Genomic DNA, 20,086 nt, shown 5'->3' with positions numbered 1-20,086 from the left:
ATGAAATAAAGATAGTCTCTTAACTTGTGCTGGGAAAACTAGACAGCTGTGTGTAAATAAAATTAGAACATTCTTTAATACCATATAAAACTCAAAGTGAATTAAAGACCTAAATGTAAGACTATAAAACTCCTAGAGGAAAATACAATAAACAACAGAGGGGCTTCCCTGGAGGCTCAGCTGGTAAAGAACTCACCTGCCAGTGCAGGAGACACAAGAGATACAGGTTTGATCCTTGGTTTGGGAAGGTCTCCTGGAAAAGGAAATGGGAACCTACTCCAGTATTCTTGTATGGAAAATTCCATGGATAGGGGAGCCTGGTGGGCTACAGTCCATGGGATTGCAAAGAGTTGGACATGACTGAGTGCACATACAGAGGAAAATATAGGTAAAGCACTCTTTGATATAAATAACAGCAATATTTCTTTTTGGATCTGTTTGCTAGGGTAATGGAAATAAAAACAAAAGTGAACAAGTGGGATTTAATTAAACTTAAAAGGTTTTGCATAACAAAGGAAATCATAAACAAAATGAAAAGACAAGTGTGGACTAGGAGAAAGTATTTGTAAATGATGCTACCAACGAGGGGTTAATTTCCAAAATATTCAACAGCTCATACAGTTTTATATATATATATATATTTTATATATATATATATATATAAATACCAAACCCCATCAAAAATTGGGCAGAAGACCTAGATAGACATTTCTCCGTAGAATACACACAGATGGCCAACTGACACATGAAAAGATGCTCGCTGTCACTAATTATTAGAGAAATGCAAATCAAAACTAGAGTGAGGTATCACCTCACACCAGTTGGAATGGTAATCATTTAAAAGTCTATAAATAATAAATGGGGGTGTGGAGAAAAAAGGCCCCTTCTACACTGTTGGTAGGAATGTCAATTTGTGCAGCCTCTATGAAGAACAGTATGGAAGTTAAAAAACTTAGTTTACTTAAAAACTTTAGTTTACTTAAAAAACTAAAAATAGAGCTACCATACATTCCTGCAGCCCTACTCCTAGGCATGTATCTGGACGAAATGCTAATTCAAAAAGACACATGCATCCCAGTGTTCACAGCAGCATTATTTACAATAGCCAGGAGATGGAAGCAACCTAAATGCCCATTGACAGATGAATGGATAAAAAAATGTGTGTGTGTCCATGTGTATGTATACACACACACACAAATATGTACATATACAATGGAATATTACTCAGCCATAAAAAATAACAAAATAATGCCATTTGCAGCAACATGGATGGACCTAGAGATTATCATATTAAGTAAAGTAAGTCAGGACTGGAAAAGGTCAGTTTTCATTCCAATCCCAAAGAAAGGCAATGCCAAAGAATGTTACTACCACACAATTGTACTCATCTCACACGCTAGTAAAGTAATGCTCAAAATTCTCCAAGCCAGGCTTCAGCGATACATGAACCATGAACTTCCAAATGTTCAAGCTGGTTTTAGAAAAGGCAGAGGAACCAGAGATCAAATTCCCAACATCCGCTGGATCATCGAAAAAGCAAGAGAGTTCCAGAAAAACATCTATTTCTGCTTTATTGACTATGCCAAAGCCTTTGACTGTGTGGATCACAATAAACTGTGGAAAATTCTGAAAGAGATGGGCATATGAGACCACCTGACCTGCCTCTTGAGAAACCTATATGCAGGTCAGGAAGCAACAGTTAGAACTGGACATGGAACAACAGACTGGTTCCAAATAGGAAAAGGAGTACGCCAAGGCTGTATATTGTCACCCTGCTTATTTAACTTACGTGCAGAATACATCATGAGAAATGCTGGGCTGGAAGAAGCACAAGCTGGAATCAAGATTGCCGGGAGAAATATCAATAACCTCAGATATGCAGATGACACCACCCTTATGGCAGAAAGTGAAGAGGAACTCAAAAGCCTCTTGATGAAAGTGAAAGAGGAGAGTGAAAAAGTTGGCTTAAAGTTCAACATTCAGAAAACTAAGATCATGGCATCTGGTCCCATCACTTCATGGGAAATAGATGGGGAAACAGTGGAAACAGTGTCAGACTTTATTTTTGGGGGCTCCAAAATCACTGCAGATGGTGACTGCAGCCATGAAATTAAAAGACGCTTACTCCTTGGAAGAAAAGTTATGACCAACCTAGATAGCATATTCAAAAGCAGAGACATTACTTTGCCAACAAAGGTCTGTCTAGTCAAGGCTATGGTTTTTCCAGTGGTCATGTATGGATGTGAGAGTTGGACTGGGAAGAAAGCTGAGCACCGAAGAATTGATGCTTTTGAACTATGGTGTTGGAGAAGACTCTTAAGAGTCCCTTGGACTGCAAGGAGGTCCAACCAGTCCATTCTGAAGGAGATCAGTCCTGGGTATTCTTTGGAAGGAATGATGCTAAAGCTGAAACTCCAATACTTTGGCCACCTCATGCGAAGAGTTGACTCATTGGAAAAGACTCTGATGCTGGGAGGGATTGTGGGCAGGAGGAAAAGGGGACGACAGGATGAGATGGCTGGATGGCATCACCGACTCGATGGACGTGAGTTTGAGTGAACTCCAGGAGTTGATGATGGACAGGGAGGCCTGGTCTGCTGCAATTCATGGGGTCGCAAAGAGTCAGACACGACTGAGCAACTGAACTGAACTGAAAGTAAGTCAGACAAAGACAAAACATTGATATCCCATAAGTGATATTCTACATATGTAGAATATTAAAAAAATGACACAAGTGAACTTATTTACAAAATAGAAATAGACTTACAGACATAGATAGCAAACTTACAGTTATCAAAAGGATAGTGGGGCAGGGAAGAGATCAATTAGGAATTTGAGATTAACATATGCACACTGCTATATATAAAATAAGTAAACAATAAGGACCTACTGTATAGCACAGGGAATTATACTCATAATAACCTATAAGATCATGGCATCTGGTCCCATCACTTCATGGGAAATGGATGGGGAAACAGTGGAAACAGTGTCAGACTTTATTTTTGGGGGCTCCAAAATCACTGCAGATGGTGATTGCAGCCATGAAATTAAAAGACGCTTACTCCTTGGAAGAAAAGTTATGACCAACCTAGATAGCATATTGAAAAGCAGAGACATTACTTTGCCGACAAAGATCTGTCTAGTCAAGGCTATGGTTTTTCCAGTGGTCGTGTATGGATGTGAGAGTTGGGCTGTGAAGAAAGCTGAGCACCGAAGAATTGATGCTTTTGAACTGTGGTGTTGGAGAAGACTCTTTGAGAGTCCCTTGGACTGCAAGGAGGTCCAACCAGTCCATCCTAAAGGAGATCAGTCCTGGCTGTTCATTGGAAGGCCTGATGCTAAAGCTGAAACTCCAGTACTTTGGCCACCTCATGCAAAGAGTTGACTCATTGGAAAAGACCCTGATGCTGGGAGGGATTGGGGGCAGGAGGAGAAGGGGACGACAGAGGATGAGATGGCTGGATGGCATCACCGACTCGACAGACATGAGTTTGAGTGAACTCTGGGAGTTGGCGATGGACAGGGAGGCCTGGCGTGCTGTGATTCATGGGGTCGCAAAGAGTCGGACACGACCGAGTGACTGAACTGAACTAACCTATAAAGGAAAAGAATTTGAAAAAAAATGTGTGTGTGTGTGTGTGTGATTGAATCACTTTCACTTTGCTGTATGCTTGAAACTAACACAACACCGTAATTAACCATGTATCAATTAAAATTTTTTACTGTGAAAAACAAGATGACAAAAGAAAACACAGGAGAACTTACTAAAACAATCTCAGAAGTTTTTTCAAAATTTAAGACAAGAATCTCACATCACAAAAGACTGCCAAGGTTGACTATGTCAGAATTTAAAAATTCTGAAGCCCATAGGGAGAAAATGGACCAAAAACTTGAACAGCGTATGAAAAGAAAATGCATCTGGCTTCTGACTCACAGAAAGAAATTCAACTTTTAATAAAATATAAGAAATGCAAAACAATAAACAAAAGCAAAAAATCCTCAAGTTTAAAAGTCCTGCCAGCAGAAAAATCTAGAAGCTAAAAGATGAAGGAAAATTGGGATAAAATGTTTCAACATGTAAGACAGAATTCCTATAAATTAGTAAAAAGGGATATTAAAAAAGGTATGGAGAGATGGTTCACAGAGAAGAAAAAGCAAATGTTTACCGATTTAAAGAGATAAACACCTCATTTATAGTAAAAGAAATATAAATGGAAACTCCAGTACACCATGTCTTATCAACCAAAGTAATGAAGCTGGAAGCTGTGACTACTAGTGAGTAGCAGTTGGTGGTGAAGGTGTGGGAAGACGGGCATGTTTGCACAATATTCACCGTAGTGTAAATGGGCACAAGCCTTTATTTGGTAGTATCTTATCAAAACATGTACAAATATGTTAACCTTGCTGGGAATGGGGGACAGTGGGCCTCTTGAAGTGAATGCACTTATAACGGAGACCAACATTTCATGAAAAATAGATTTGATTGGGAAGTTACCTTGAGGAGTAGTAATAGTAGTCTGGAAAATCATATTGTCCTATATATACATTGTCATAATTGCAGATACCTCCTCATTAGAAAAAATGCATTGAGAGAGGTTCTGATTGAATGTTGTAATATGTAGCATGACATCGCAGCAGGGCACCTCTCACTTCATAATGGACTCTGGGAGCACTTTCACACAGAGGCTCAGTTTTATAGAAGGTAGGGCTTCATGGCTTCACCAAGGGGCCACTCTTAATCTTTTATTATTTTTTTTGCACCCCTTTGAAATGGTTTTCTAGGTATCAGCGTTGCTTTTCTCTTCAGTTGGTAAATGCTTTAACTCTGCCTAATTGTCTAATCTCTGAAGAGAGATTCTTCAGTTTCATTTCCCTTAACTTCATGAAATCTCGTATCTTGACAAGGTTTACAGTTCTTATTCATAATTTATGTTGTCCTTATTTGATAAGAGACAGCCTAGGTGACTCAGTCAACAGAGGTAGAACAGGCATAAGACGGGTAGGGAGAAACAACAGTGTTCAGTGGGGAGGGACATTTCAGAGGGACTAATTTCAAAATCAGGCAGTTCACTAGTGAATATTTGAATAGTTAATGGCTGTCTTTGGCTGCCCTATACATCTGTCAATAGGGGACTTGTTCCATACATTATGGCACAACAGAATGCTCTGCAGCTGTTAATAAACAGGAGAAGCACTAGATGTCTTAATATAGATCCATCTCCAGAACACACAGGCATCTTCTCTCTGAACAGTGCACACTGGGGCTGCGTGCTTATGGAGAAATGAGAGGGCTCGCTACTGAAAGCTGAAGGGTTTCCTTATAGCATGATGTCCACAGAGACAGGGCCCCTGCCCAGTGCACTGACCAGGGCTCCATTCTCTTCAGATGCCCTGGGGTTGCTTCCTGCCCAGACCATCAAGCAAGGAACTGTTGGTCACCTCCTGCCAGCTGCAGCCAAGGCAGTGTTGCCCTTGAAAACGCTCAGGGCCTTCATCAGGCTTTACTGAGCAGCCCATCTGTGCATTCTTTGATGGAAGGCTCACTGGTTAACACTCAACATGATGTTCTTCAGCCTCCTCACAGGCCTCCCACCCCGCCACCTACATGCCTTTTTCAGGTGGCTGGGTCCCCGTGTTCACCAGCAACAGAACCGATGCCACAAAGACTAGTGCTCCAGGAGCACAGTCGCATTTGGGGAAAGCCCAGTCCAGTGGACCGAGAGCAGAGACCACGTTCTCTCAAGGATCCTCAAGCTCACTCATGAGAAAGCAGCGCTCCAGCTGTCACCTGTTCTTGTGTGTACACAAACAACGCTGCAGGATAAAGGTGCCCCTCAGGAGCACTGCCCCGTGATAAACCAAGCTTGTCTGGGCAGCTCAAAAAGAAGTCTGGCATGCCTGTATGAAGTCAGAAAGGCAGACTGCAGCTAAATAATATATGCTACCACTTGAGTGAAAAGGAGGTAGATTATGAATACGTTTGCCCAGATAACACACTGAAAAATACAATGGGAAGCTTGGACAGCAGTAACCTTTAGGGAAGGAAACTTAGGAAGTCAGGGTTGGGGTGGGGACAACCTGATTTTTTGCCATTTTCCCTTTGTATACTGCATCTGTTTTCCCTAGCATGTGTAAAGCTACGTTATTATTACTTTTTAAGAGCAACATCTTAATAGGGCAAGAAGGGCGTGCTGCAGTTCCTGCAGAAGTTCTGCCAGGCTGTGACCGAGCAGCCCCCGCTGCAGGGCCGGGCTGGTGGGCTGTGGAGCGCGGTGGCGCAGTGCTGTGGGCTCTGGTTCATGTCCCTCCGAGGAGCAGGGCTGCTCCTGCACAAAGAGGTTTTTGACAGGGAGAGGCAGAGCTCGAGTGAGAGCAGGGAGCGCCCCCGCCCCCCTCTGATGGGAAGGGGTGCCCTCCACCCGTCTGCAGACCAACAAGGCTCTCCTAGGAAATGAAATGCTACATAGGTTTTGTCGTCATGGAAGTTTGCGAGGAGTGATTTTTAGAGGAGTGAACGCCGTACATGTTCTGACTGCTGTGTCTCATTAAAGGCTCAAGTTTTTATGTAACTTTTCTTCCATTTTCAGGTAATCTTTGGTTTTGATTAGTGCGACAGTGACAATGCTTAGTACATTTTTCTGTTGATTCGCCTAATATCTGTGTTAGTCTAAATATTTTCCAACCCATATTCACATTTTAAACTCTTTTTTAAACTACAGCTTAGACCTCATTTTACATTCAGGCTTTATGTTGCCGAAACACTGCTCTGGGAGGGGTGGGGGGGCATGCTGTCTTCACTTCTGAAGCCACGCTGCTTGGGAACTGGCTGGGTCCTGGGTTTTCCGGGGAAGTGACACAGTGTTGACCTGGGAGGGGGCCCTGATCTCTCCCTCTGGGGAGAAGAAACAGAGAGACGTTCTGGCTGGTGACCCTCTTGGGACATGCCCACACCCACCCTCTCCAAGGGCTCTGCCCTGGATGTCCTGGCCCCCACCTCCGTGTGGGGAGGCCTGGATACACCGTTGGCAGAGAAGCTGGGCGGGAAGAAGCCAGCCCAGCACCCGCCACTGTAAGAGGAAACGAAGAGAGACAGCTCCAGTCAGCCCCAGGAGCGGGGCCTGGAATGGCTCTGCAGCTGGAGCGAACACAAAGGACTTTTCAGACCCTGCAGCCAAGGTGCCCAGGGAGCTTTTTTTTTTTTTTTAAACAGCTATTAGGGTGACAAGTCTTTCCAAAGGCCAGCAGTTGGCGAGCGTTTCCAGGAAGCTGGTCTGGCACCAGGCTGGGATTGGAGCAACTTTAACAAGTTAACTTCAGAAGGAAGGAATCATCAGGAAAGGTTTAAGGTTCAACAAACTTTTTGAATTATTTTGCAAAAGTCCTGGCTTTCAGATTCAAAGGCATGTTTTGCCGTGACTGTTTTAAGCCAGAGCCTATTTCAAAGGCAGCGCAGCCTGCACGTTTCTGATTCAGCCGCCCCAGGTGTTTGTCTTAGCTCCTCCGGATGGAGGAGCAAGTGCCATCCAGTGCCGGGAAATACTGGGGTCACCTTACACGTCTCATCAAACATCGCTCCACCCACGTGCCTCTCCCTCTGCCAGCCCCCACGGCCCTGTGTGCACACGCGCGCACACACGCGCACACCTTCCCCAAGCAGGAAGCTGTTCTTTGCCAAGAGCGAATGGAATTCAGATTTCCAGAGGGTGTCCTTGGCCTGCAGCTCCACAGCCGCACGCTGAAGAAAGGTCCTAGTGTGTGTGGTGGGGGCAGAGAGAGAGGGGCCTCCATCTCTGCTCACGTCTATCTCGGCCCCAGGAAAAACCCACAACTGGCTGCACTCTCCTCAGCCACACCCGGCCTCGGTCACATTCCTTCCCTTCCTGAGCCCACACTGGGTGGCCCCGGCAAACCAGCTCCCACACCTTCCTCCCCACCAGCGGGGAGACCTAGGCCAGGCCCTTGTGGGGCAACCAGCAATTGCAAATGAGGCACCCACGCACCCCAGGTCTGAAGCTGCCGCAAACCACGGAGGGGTCCTCAGAGCTGCGCATCCTGCTGGGGCCCACTGTCACCTATGGGGTGGGGGCGGTGGTGGGGGGACTGCACGCCCCGCCCTTTCCCGGCACACCGTGGGGCGGAGCTCACGCCGAAGGCCCTCTTCCCTCCAGCTTGTGCTCTGCTTGCTGTGAGCTGACACTGCCCCTCCCCACCCCAGGGTCCCTGCACACACATAGCAGAAAGGAGCCGCTCTCCTCTCTGCAGTCTGAGCCTCTCCAGCCCCAAGGTCGGCCTCCTCAGGAGTTAAACATTGACAGGCAGAGCCCAACACCAACCCCAGTAAATGAGACAAGTCCGTGATCAACCTCACATGGTGGGCTGGCTGGTTACACTCAGCTTCCCGAGTCACTGGGACTTGCACCTGTGTGGCCAGGTGGCATCAGACGGAGAGAGTGATATTTCCACAGATGATCAGAGTCAATGAGGACTGTGATGAGCAGCAGCATTTATGGCATTTTAGGGGCTCAGTGCAGAGGGAGGCCTGGTGCCCCCGCAGAGTGTCCATTGCTAAACAAAGGTCAAGCTCCACTCTCCTCAGACTGTGCCCTTCACGTGCTCACAGGACTGTTTTCATAAGGGGTGGCCTGCGTTGCTACCTGGGGAGAAGGCCACAGTTTTTCCCCCTGCACCTGGAGTCTCAAGTTGGGCTTCTGACCTTTCTCACAGCTGTCTGACCCTCCTGCCTGGTTTGGGAAAGGCAGCATCCTTGTCTTGGCCTTACCCATGTGGGTCTCCTGGATAAGTATGAGGTCCTGAGGTGGCCCAGAGACTAAGTTGACTGTACTTTCTGACCCCGAGTTTCAGTGTTTCTCTTGTGCTGACTCAGCTCCACCAATCTCTCCTTCTAGGCCTGGCCTGCAGCAGAGTTAACTGGAGGATGCTTTCCTGTCCCTGGGTGTGGGGGAAGCAGAGAGCTAATGGGCAGGGCATGGCCAGGCTGAAGGCCTTGAGTGACTGAGGCATGGGTCTCAGGAGAGTACCCCAACCAACCCCCTAGGACTGAGGTCACTTGGCCCAGGTGATGAAGGAAGTTGGCCGGGACTGGTGTGGGATGGAGGCAGGGCCCACTCGAGGAGACAGGCTGCTTTGGGACTGCAAAAGAGCATAGGGTTCAGAGTTCGGAGCTGAGCGCCTACCTGGCTCTGCCAGCAGCTGAGCAAGGTCCTCTGTCTTTGGTCTTGAGGCTCCCGTTTCCCACACTCCATCTCCTGACATCTGCAGGCATATTTTCCCACCTTAGACCCAGACCGTGTGGTCTGACCAAGTCCATTTCCCAGTGCATGAGACAGGCCAGTGATGGAGGGGGGCCCATTAGCACCAAGCCTTCAGGCACTGCCACAGAGCGAGGGGTCACTGGGAGAGCATCTCAGGTGAGGCCCTTGGAGCCCCTGGGGACAGTCCTGCCCCTGCTGCTTGCACACACACTGCCCCAAGTTCATTGAGGCTGGGAGCCAGTCTTTCTGAGCATTGCTCCACCTGAGGCAGCCCCAGCTTTTGACCCTGGCCTTGCAGCCAGGCCCCTACGAGCTTCCACCTGGAGCCCACACACCCAGCTGGGGGTTTCATGTGGCAGTTCAAAGAGAAGAGCAGGAAAAAAAGCATTCAGGTGTTTCAAATGGGAAGAGATTCAGTTTAACTTCACAAATCTGGACATGAACCTAAAGAAAACATTGAAAAACAAGCCCACCTATGAAAGGCCCAAGAGAAGAGATTAAGTAGGGAAAGAAAGGTCCCCTGGGCCTGAGGACAGCTGCCCCATCCCAACCCAGGAGTGGAGACACTGGGCCCCCATGCAGACCGAGCTGGGCCAGAGGACACACCCAGGGTGTGCTCAAGGGATGAAGCCAGAGGTCCCAGTGTGCCCTTGCCCTGAACTTTATACGCAGATACAGAGGTCAGCTGGGTAAAGCCGAGGACCAGCAGCTGGCTGCCCAGTGCTGCCCGCCACCTCTTCAGGGGCTGGCTGTCTGAGGGCATCAGTCTTGCCCATAACCACAGGTGAGGCTATGGGGAAGAACACCGAAAGTACTGTGTGTGTAGCCGGTGCCCTAAACAACCTTACATACCCCCTCCAGTCCCCAGATGTCTTCTCCTGCTTTGTGAGGCCACTCTGCTGTGTGCCCCAGTTTCCCAGGGGGCACAGCTATGGCATGAGTGGTATTCTGAGTGCAGTGTAGTCTGATCTTGTGTGACGGCCCAGTTCCAAGGTCTTGGAAGACAAATCAGGTAGAGTCAACATTACCTTTGAAAATTCTTTGAACTGCCCCCCCCGCCCCCCCGCCAAATTCCCTTCTCAGAGCTTGATGTAAACCCCTACTAAGCTGTTCTTGTGCTGACTGTAGTGGAAGACCTTGCCTGTGAACGCCGAGGGTATCCCTGCTCTGCACCACGATCCTTCCCGAGCTGTCTTCACTGTGAGCCTCTGGGGCCACTGCCCTCGTGAAGAGAGCACTTCCTGGGAAGATCACAGCCATCGTGGGGTCATGACTGGATCTGTGGGGAGGGCGGGATGCCGTGGCTGCCAGACTCAGGTTGGCCCTGGACTCCTGTCTCCCTCTGCCTCCATCTTTTCTTCCTCTTCCCTCCACCTGGCACTCCCAGAGGCAGGCCAGACCTCTCTCTGCTAGCCAGTCATTGCCGAGGACACCTGCATTGTCCCAAGAGGGCCTGTAAATCTTAAAGAATGAATGCTAGATGGAGGGGCGCTGGAGCAGCCTGAGAAGCCCTGGCACTCTGGAAGGCCAGGTCAGCGCTGCCCCAGACTGGTCTGCAGGCCTGGGTGCCCCTCACCCTCCCAGGGTGGTGCCAGGTTCAAGGTGGCAAGATCCATCTTTCCATGAGTCAGGGGACTGACTCACCAGGCATCCTCTGAGGGCCCCACCGAGGACTCAAGCTTTGGTCTCAGCCAGCTGCAGTGTCCCCTCCCACCCCTGACACGAGACATGGATGACAGGGGCTCACCCTCTGCTAAGCACCTGAAAGCCATGTGGGCTGTGAACATCACCCCCACATTGGGGCCACGCTGCCTTTGAGCCGCTCAGAACCTGAGCACTACCGTGGCATCTCCCTTCCCTGCCAAATGCGGTCCTGGGCGAAGGCAGACCTTGTGCCTGCCCTGGTCCTTGCTCTGCTTGAAGATGGATGTCATCCTCAGCAGGTGAGCCCAGCTGTGATGAGAACAGAGGGCAGAGGCACGCTGGGGCACTTGTGGCTGCTCTGGGGTGTGGTCCTCTGCATCCCCTCCAAGAGTGGAGTGAGAAGAGCAGGTGTCGGGTTTCTCCCTCCACTGACAGCACAGCTCGTGAGCCCCGTACCCTGGGATGAGAGACAGTGGATTCTGGCTTTCTAGTTGCATCTGATGCTGGGAGAGATTGAAGGCAGGAGGAGAAGGGGACGACAGAGGACGAGATGGTGGGATGGGATCACCGACTCGATGGACATGAGTTTGATCAAACTCCGGGAGATGATGAAAGACAGGGAAGCCTGGCGTGCTGCGGTCTATGGGGTTGCAAAGAGCTGGACACGACCGAGCGACAGGACAGCAGCAGCAAGGTGCATCTCATGAAACAGGGATGGCGTGTGATAGTGACACACCGACCTCCTCTGTGCCCTGTGGAGACTTGGGACCCGGCCATTTCAGAAGCTCTCAGGCCAAGTAAGGGGCATCCCCACGGGACCTCTCATCACAAGGCGACGTTTTACACGGTCTGACATCTATCACACACTTTCCCGAAGCAGGCACACAGCTAGATGCCTGACCCCATCTCTTCGAAGGCTAACACCAGCACCATGACATGCGTCCCTCGTGTCTACAAGAGGACACTGAGGCTCAGAGAAGTGAGCTGACTGCCCTAGCATCCCACACGCAGGAGGAAATGGCCCAGGGTGGTCAGAGTTCCCTGGTGGGCAACGTTCCCAGCCTTGGTAAACCCATAACAAACACCAGCTAACAAGGAATAACTCTCTGACAAAGGTATGCTTGGCCACTGCCCTGAAAACTATAGGACATGGTAGAAGAAATGAAAGAGGACCTTAACAAATGAGGGACATGTCAAGAACACAGTTGTGAAGACTCAGGGTAGTAAAGCTGTTTGTCCTCCCTATCTAGATAGGGAGCCGGCCTACCTATTAGAAGTTTCCTGTGGAGACTGGCACGTGGATGGATAGAGGTGCCACACAGAGACAGCCACGCAGGGCAGGAGAACTGGCTGGAGCTTGCATGACCAGCTATCCAGAGCTGGGATCAAACTGTACTGACAATGAAACAGCCCTGGCAAGAAAAACTATAAAAATCTGACCGACGAAGTGCGTAGGATCCACAAACAACCACGTGTAGACCGGGAGCTGCTTTATAATGGTGCTTATCTGGTAGGGCAGTGGAGAAGGGCGGTCTTTTCAATAAAGGGTGCTGAGTCAAACTGGATATCCAAATGGGGGAAAACTGCCTTGACCTCAGCCTCACATTGGATGCAAAAATTGATTCCAGGCAGATTGCAGATCTACATGTGAAAGGTGAACTAATAAAACTTTAGGAAAAAAACAATTATCTTTATGACCTTGGAGTAGTCAAAGTTTCTTAAAGAGGATACAAATAGCACTCACCAGAAAGGAAATGTTTGATTAACTGGATGACGTTAAAATTAAGACCTTGTGTTCATCAAAAGACACCCTCAAGAGAGGAAAAGGGCAACCCGCAGAGGGAGTGGTGTTGCTTCTTTGGAATGAACATACATGTATCAGACCAGCGACTCATATCCAGGATGAAGAACGCCCACAAATCAGAAGAAAAGGCAACCCAAAAGGAAATGGGCCGCCAACATGGGCATTTTACAAAGGACAGTAATCAACTAAATAATAACAACGTGAAAAGGGCTCAGCTGCGTTAGCCACTGACTTTGTCGTTGTTAGTCACTAAGTTCTGCCCTGCTGTTTGTGACCCTGTGGACTGACCATAGCCTGCCAGGCTCCTATGTCCATGGGATTCTCCAGGCAAGAATACTGGAGTGGGTTGCCATTTCCTCCCCCACCGGATCTTACCGTCCCAGGGATCGAACGTGCATTGACAGGCAGACTGTTTACTCCTGAGTCACCAGGGAAGCCCATAGCTATTACTGCAAGTTAAAAATCACAGTTTGAAGCCATTAGACACCCGCCATTGTGTGAGAAGTGTTAGGATATGGAGCAGCCAGAACGCCCTGCCGCCACTGGTGGCAGTGGACACGTATGCCCACTTTGGGCAGCTGTGAGGCCGTGTGTACTCAAAGTCAACAAGCTCATCTGATGACCTGGCAACATACTCACCAGAAGGCAGCCCACGCGTTCCCCAAAGAGCCTAGACAGAATATTCTCAGCAATGATGATAACAACGCTGTACTGGAAACAGTCCAAGTGGCCGTCAGAGGAGAAGGGATAAAGGAGGGGTAGGCCCTTCACACAGCGGGGTGCCAGCCAGCCAGGGGAGAGGGAGGCCCCGCTCTCTTCAGCCAGACTGTGCAGCTCACAGGGAGTCGGACATATGTGTGTGCACTGTAGGAGTCTATTGCTGAAAAGTTCAAGAACAGGCAGAGCTGGTCCTGTTGCTGGGAGCTGGGACTTACTTACTCTTGGGTGTTGGTGACAGAAAGGGGGAACCTAGGGGCTTCTGCGAGGTTCTGTTGCCTCACTTGGGGGCTGGTGTCACAAGTCCCAGGGGGTGAAAATGCACGAGGCAGTACCCTGAGACCTGTGTGCTTCATACTTCAACTAAAAAGTTGAAAACAATGTCCTCTATATAAGGACAAGCCTTTTAACTTGAGAGATGGACAGTGCAGGCCTGCAGAGGGGCTGGATCTGCCCTAAACTCCTTCTACCCCTGGCTCAAGGGATCCCCACCTCAGGCTTCCTGGTCAGGCTGCCCTGGGACTCAGTCTCCCCTTCCAGGTTCAAGCAAAGCATAGGAGGGAGCTGTGTGGGACTCCCTGACAGTCAAAAATGTCTCTCCATCAACACCAGTGCCATTTGTGAAGTCCTCTCCTCCCGCCGCCTCTAGGGTGTGGGCCTTCTCTTCCTTAACATCCTCCTTAACACTGCCCATGGTCCATGCCGCCCTTGCTGCGGACCTGTGTCGCAGAGATAGCCGAGCGGGCCCTGAACGTGCCGAGGCCTGGGGTTATCGATGGCGCCTAAGGCAGTAAGAAGTCCCCTTGCTTGCCTCTGGGCCTTCCTCCCAGACCATGGCCCCACTCCCCAGGGTAGCCAGCCCCAGCCGATGGGCTGCATCCTCCTCTCGTGCTCACAAAGGAAGTGAGGCTCCCAGAGGTTGGGGGGCTTGGAGCCGGCCCACAGCTGGGCCAGGACTGGCTGGGCGCCAGATGAAGGGCATCCGATCTCCAGTCCCTCGTTGTTCCCACTGAGCCACTCCGCCTCGCTTGTAATTTAATTAGGAGAACATTTAATCCCCCCGTGCATTTCGGAGACAGCTTTGCGCCTGGCCGGGGCTGTGAGGCTCTGACGGGGAGCCTGTGACTCATGCAGCTTTGCACAGCCCTCCCGGGCGGGCTCCCACGGGGCTTCCTTGGCACCTCATGCAGACAGAGGTGGTCTGGAGCTCCAACAAGAGGACACTGGTCTGGAAAGACAAACTAGCCTCATCTGTTCCTGGCAAGCCCCCTCCTTTATCCCCCTGGCTGCTGGCCCCAGCAAGGCCTCGCAGTCCTTTCCCACCACGGTTTGCAGGGTGAGAAACAGAGCAAGGGGCTTGGGCATTCACAGGCGCCGTGCCTGGCGCCCCCGGGGTCCATGGGTGTGGGCTGCAGTGGGCCCTGGGTGTCTCTGAAATGTCCCAGGCAAACCTGGTACCGCCAAGAGAGCTAGTACCCTGGTCCAGGGAACGGAGTGCGGGACCAAGCCTTGTGACATTTGCCCTTGTTTCCAGAAGGCATGGGGCTGGCCCTGGCCTCGCTGACAAACGCAGATTTCAGGAGACGTTAGCAGTGATGTGGATGAAAGCCAGGCCACAGCGGCCTCGCTGGAAAAGAGAAACTTGAACATTTTGGCGTGAGATTCTGCAGGGTCCAGGAGAAAGTTGAAGACATGGAAATTCTAATTAACGCACGCAGGGCTGGTTTTGCTCAAGGATCTCAAGGCTGTCATGCCGCAGGAGGCCTGCGAGTCCATGCTCGCCGGGCGTGTGCGCGTGTGTCTGCACTCACGGTCACCTGGCGGGTGTTCTGTGGGGCCCCAGCCTTGGCCCCGCCTTCCCTCTGCCTTTCTTCCCTAGAAGGTTCTTGGTCTTCCCCATGCCTGTCTTAGTGTACAGGGTGCTAACCAGACTCTCCCCCTGCAGAGCAGGACAGAGGGGTGGCTGGTTAAAGAGAGCTGGGTCCTGCCTACCTGGGAGGCCATGACAGAAGAGAGGAGGGGCCATTCCGGAAGACCAGAGACTGGTGTGCGCACAGAGGGTCTGGCTCTGGAACCACCTGCCGTGGGTATTCACATGCAACCACTGGGGTGGGTGTGAATGCCAGGCCAGTCCTGGCTGACTCGGCAGCTGTGGGGAGGACTTTCCAACACACAGCCTTGGAGCCCAGAGCCACAGATGCCGACCCAAGGCCGGTCCTGACCCAGCTACCCTGGCCCTGCATCTAGCAGCACTGAGGCGCCCACAGCCCCTGCTTCATCTCTTCCTTGGGAGGCGCTGGCTGGGCCCTGGCTGGGGGACCCTGTCTGCTTTGAGGCGGGAGCCATAGTCCTGGAGCTCTAACAGCCTGGGGCTTGAGAGGTGCCAGACAAGGAGAGGCCTGGGGGAGCCAAACATGAGGGTCCTGGTAGACAGGTACCCCGAAAGAGACCCAGGCCCCGAACAAGGGTTCAGGGAGCCAATACAGAGGGCCTCAGGGGCTGGAGGAGGATGTGGCAGCCTGGCCTGGGGGCGTCCTGGGCCTCCTTGAAGGGAGGAGGGCTGTGAGGACGCTGGAGAAATGAGTGGGAATCTGATGGCTGCTGATGAGTGACAGGGATGTTCCAGGTGGGACACCATGTGCAAGGCACAGGGATGGACACGGGGTGGCCCTCCCCACAGTGGGCAAGAGCCCCTAGCAGGGTTTCCCTGCCCCCTGCCCCATGCCCTAGATGCCTTGTCTCTTGCCTCACACTTCTTCCATGGCAGCCTCGTGGCAAGGCTCAGGGTGGGGGCCCAAGGGCAGACAAGCTCCCTTGCATCTGCCTGAGAGGTGTGGGTGAGCCTGTGGCCTGGCTATCCAGAGCTGTGAGTGGGCCTGGGGGCCTGCCCGTGGAGCTTACGTGGCCAGAGCCACTCTCTCTCCCCAGCCCTCTGGACCCTGACCCCAGCTCGCTGACGACTCCCTAGGTTGCACCAGGCTGGCTCACTGACCCCCACTCCCCTGACCCCTCGCTCCACCAATGGCCAACAGGCCCCGGAAAGAGGAGCTTCGCCCAGCCCCAGGGACCATCCCGTAATCAATGCTGCAGTGACCTCACCTCCCTGGGGCCCCGCGGGCGGGGAGAGCTTGAGATGGAAACAAAATGTGTCTTTATTTATGCTTTTAATTTGAATTCTGGAACTGTCCCAACATGGTAATACGTTTAACATTCAGTCAAATGCTGAAGAAAAATGGATCTGTTTTTCAGTAACTGCCTCCCACCCACTCTGGCCCCTGTGAGACCCCTGTGCACATCCCCAGTCCTTTGCACACAGTCCAGGGTGTGCATCTCTCTCCCCTGCATGGAGTCCATGGGTCTGAGCTGCCTGCAGGAGCTGAGATGGGTCCCCAAGCTGCTGGAGCTGAGTTTAATTAGGGGCATCAATCAGCAGGCAGGCTATGCGGGATGCAGAGGAATGCGGCCCGGCGTGGACACTGAGGCCTGGCCATCTTCCCCCCACTTCTCTGCGGGCTGCCACAGCCCAGAGTAAGTGTGGTGCCCATCACTGCTGCCTCCTTCCCCTGCCATGGTGGGGGTGGCGCCTTGGCCCAGCCCTTAGCCCCAGGATCCCAGCCCAGCCCTAGGGGTACCTAGGATCTGAAGTTCTACTGCCGGCTCCTGCACTGTGCCTGTACCCCACCTTCCCTGGGCTCCTGCAGGCAGGACCCTGACCTTTGCGGACAGGGACATGCAGAGCCCCTGCTGTCTCAACCTTGACCAGATCACAGGGCCTGGAGGAGGCCTTTTTGCTGCACTCTGTCTTTTCAGCCCAGCCTTCACTGCAGACCCCTCAGTCCAGCACCTGCCTTCCCCTGGCTCCTCTGCAGGGTCTGTACTAGGAAAGGCCTTCACAGGTTCCAGGGTGAGGACCCTCCTGGGGAAGGATGGCCTAGGTCCAGCTAGCACTGGAGGGAGCCCCTTCTCCTATAACCAATGGACTGCACCCAGGGAGTGACGACCCTAGGACCACCGCAGGCTCTCTGGTTGATTATGCCCCAGGCCCACTGCAGGCAGAGAGCTTGGGGCTGTCAGGTCAGACAGCCTCTGTCCTGGAGGAAAGAAGACAAGGAATGGCCAGGTTCCTCTGACTGCGCAGCTCAACCAGCTTGAGTTGCTTCCTGGGGCTCCCTGGGCAGGTGGACCACCTCTCGCCTCCCCGGAAACCTTGTCCCTGCAGATACCAACACACATGGACCTCTCTTCAAAAGCGGCGACCAGGCAAGGCAGCTGTGAGCTCGGATTTAGGTCACCTCAGCTCCCAGTCTTTCACCACCCTCACCCTGGGCCTCCCTGCAGCGGCCTCATAGGGCCCTGGGAGCTGGTGAAGATTGCCCAGCTGGACGGATGATGGGTGACCACCCCGTCCACCCGGGGTGTGACGCCTTGTATGTGCCTTGTGGGGCTGGGCCACAGGTAGGAGGGGAGGGAAAGCAAGCTCTGATAGGAAGAGAGCGCCAGGAGGACAAGGAGGGGTCGCTAAGCAGTACAGTGAAGGTCCCGGGTCCCAGCAGGCTCTTGGCTGTCCCTGCTCTAAGCAGGCCCTGCCACCTGTGGTACAAACACCAGCCACAAAACCCCGACTTTCACACAACACTTTGGGGTCTCCTGTGCCCCAGAGCAACAGTTAGAACTGGACATGGAACAGACTGGTTCCAAATAGGAAAAGGAGTATGTCAAGGCTGTATATTGTCACCCTGCTTATTTAACTTATATGCAGAGTACATCATGAGAAACGCTGGGCTGGAAGAAGCACAAGCTGGAATCAAGATTGCCAGGAGAAATATCAATAACCTCAGATATGCAGATGACACCACCCTTATGGCAGAAAGTAAAGAGAAACTAAAAAGCCTGTTGATGAAAGTGAAAGAGGAGAGTGAAAAAGTTGGCTTAAAACTCAACATTCAGAAAACTTAAGATCATGGCATTTGGTCCCATCACTTCATGGGAAATAGATGGGGAAACAGTAGAAACAGTGTCAGACTTTATTTTTTTGGGCTCCAAAATCACTGCAGATGGTGACTGCAGCCATGAAATTAAAAGACGTGTACTCCTTTGAAGAAAAGTTATGACCAACCTAGATAGCATATTCAAAAGCAGAGACATTACTTTGCCAACAAAGGTCTGTCTAGTCAAGGCTATGGTTTTTCCAGTGGTCATGTATGGATGTGAGAGTTGGACTGGGAAGAAAGCTGAGCACCGAAGAATTGATGCTTCTGAACTGTGGTGTTGGAGAAGACTCTTGAGAGTCCCTTGGACTGCAAGGAGATCCAACCAGTCCATTCTGAAGGAGATCAGCCTTGGGGTTTCTTTGGAAGGAATGATGCTAAAGCTGAAACTCCAGTACTTTGGCCACCTCATGCGAAGAGTTGACTCATTGGAAAAGACTCTGATGCTGGGAGGGATTGGGGGCAGGAGGAGAAGGGGACGACAGAAGATGAGATGGCTGGATGGCATCACTGACTCGATAGATGTGAGTCTGAGTGAACTCCGGGAGTTGGTAATGGACAGGGAGGCCCGGCGTACTGCGATTCACGGGGTTGCAAAGAGTCGGACATGACTGAGTGACTGAACTGTGCCCCAGATTCGCAACAGGCCTCAGCCAGGGGGTAAGCTGGCACCCTGCCTTGGAATACCAGCGACCTGCATCTGCCCAGAGCTCCTGGTTCCCAGCACGAGTCCTACCTCTGCCCTTGCCCACTTACCAAGTGAGCCTCTTGGGTCATCTCCAGGATGGGCCCAGAGTTCAGAGCCCTCCTTCAGGGGTGGCCTGGAAGCTTGCTCCAGTGCCGAGTCCACAAGGATGAGTAACCCCTACTTTCCAGCCCCCTGTGTGGCTCTCACTGCGCCTGAGCATGCTTTCTGTGTGTGCCCTGCCATCCACAGGTGCTGTCGAGCTCCTTGTGAGCCTGGGGGGCCCTGTCAGATCATGGTACCACCTCGAGACAGTCCTGTCCCCCTCTCGCTCTGGTTCCCTGGCCCGGCCAGTCCTCGGGTTACAGAGCAGCCAGGAGGCCCTGCGGTTGGGGTCCTGACTTCCTTAGTCATCTGCAAGGCAAAGGCCACACCTGGCAGCAGCAAAGGCAGCCAGCCTGGGGCCTCACCTTGAGAGAGATGCACACGATTAGAGCGACCTGGAGACCCCGAGTCCGGAGAACCAGAACACACTTCACTGACTCCAAGGAGAGAAGGAAAGAAGGCCAGCAAGTGACTCTTGGAAGGACGGTGAGCACCGTGCGGACATCCTGACACAGGCGGACGTCTCCAGGAGAATCCTCAGTGGGGCAGCAGCCAGGACGGCCCGAGTGTCCCACTGCCCCAGCACAGGCTGTCACTGTGCGTGGGGTGCCCTAGCTGGGAGCACGGAGTCACGTCGCAGGGGAATCACACCACGGCTGAGCCCCGGGAATTGGCCTGGGGATACCGTGACGGCGGGGGAGGACGGGCACAGTCCCAGGCCAGCTGTGCCTCGGGGGCAGGCCAACTGGAAGGCGTGGAGAATCAGCCATTTCCTCCACCTGAAGGAGCCCCTGAGGACAGCCGCAGCATCTGCCCCGTGGCTTGGCCAGGGTTCCACGGGGAAATGCGGAAAACAAAGTCGTCTCTCTTT

General features: G+C 51.7%; 1 protein-coding gene across 11 annotated transcripts in view; it reads right to left on the bottom strand.

Annotated features, from left to right (window-relative positions):
* The window catches only part of KCNQ1 (potassium voltage-gated channel subfamily Q member 1), a 380,089-nt gene that overhangs the window by 172,838 nt on the left and 187,165 nt on the right, over positions 1–20,086 (bottom strand). The window contains exon 12 of one of the 11 annotated variants that reach the window (XM_086383881.1): positions 8,922–9,273. The exons of 9 other annotated variants lie outside the window; for them this stretch is intronic. In XM_086383881.1, the coding sequence (XP_086240007.1) occupies positions 9,027–9,273 (247 nt within the window). In that variant the 3' untranslated portion in view covers positions 8,922–9,026. Of the gene's footprint in view, positions 1–8,921; positions 9,274–16,584; positions 17,651–20,086 lie in introns of those variants that run through there. One more of the 11 variants, XM_086383882.1, reaches the window with a different exon arrangement.

Source organism: Bos grunniens, chromosome 29, assembly GCF_055505025.1.
Source record: "Bos grunniens cultivar Pamir isolate PY7600 chromosome 29, Bosgru_T2T1.0, whole genome shotgun sequence".
Lineage (NCBI taxonomy): Eukaryota > Metazoa > Chordata > Mammalia > Artiodactyla > Bovidae > Bos > Bos grunniens.
Note: the sequence above shows the minus strand (reverse complement) of the source record. Positions and strands in the feature narration are given on the sequence as shown.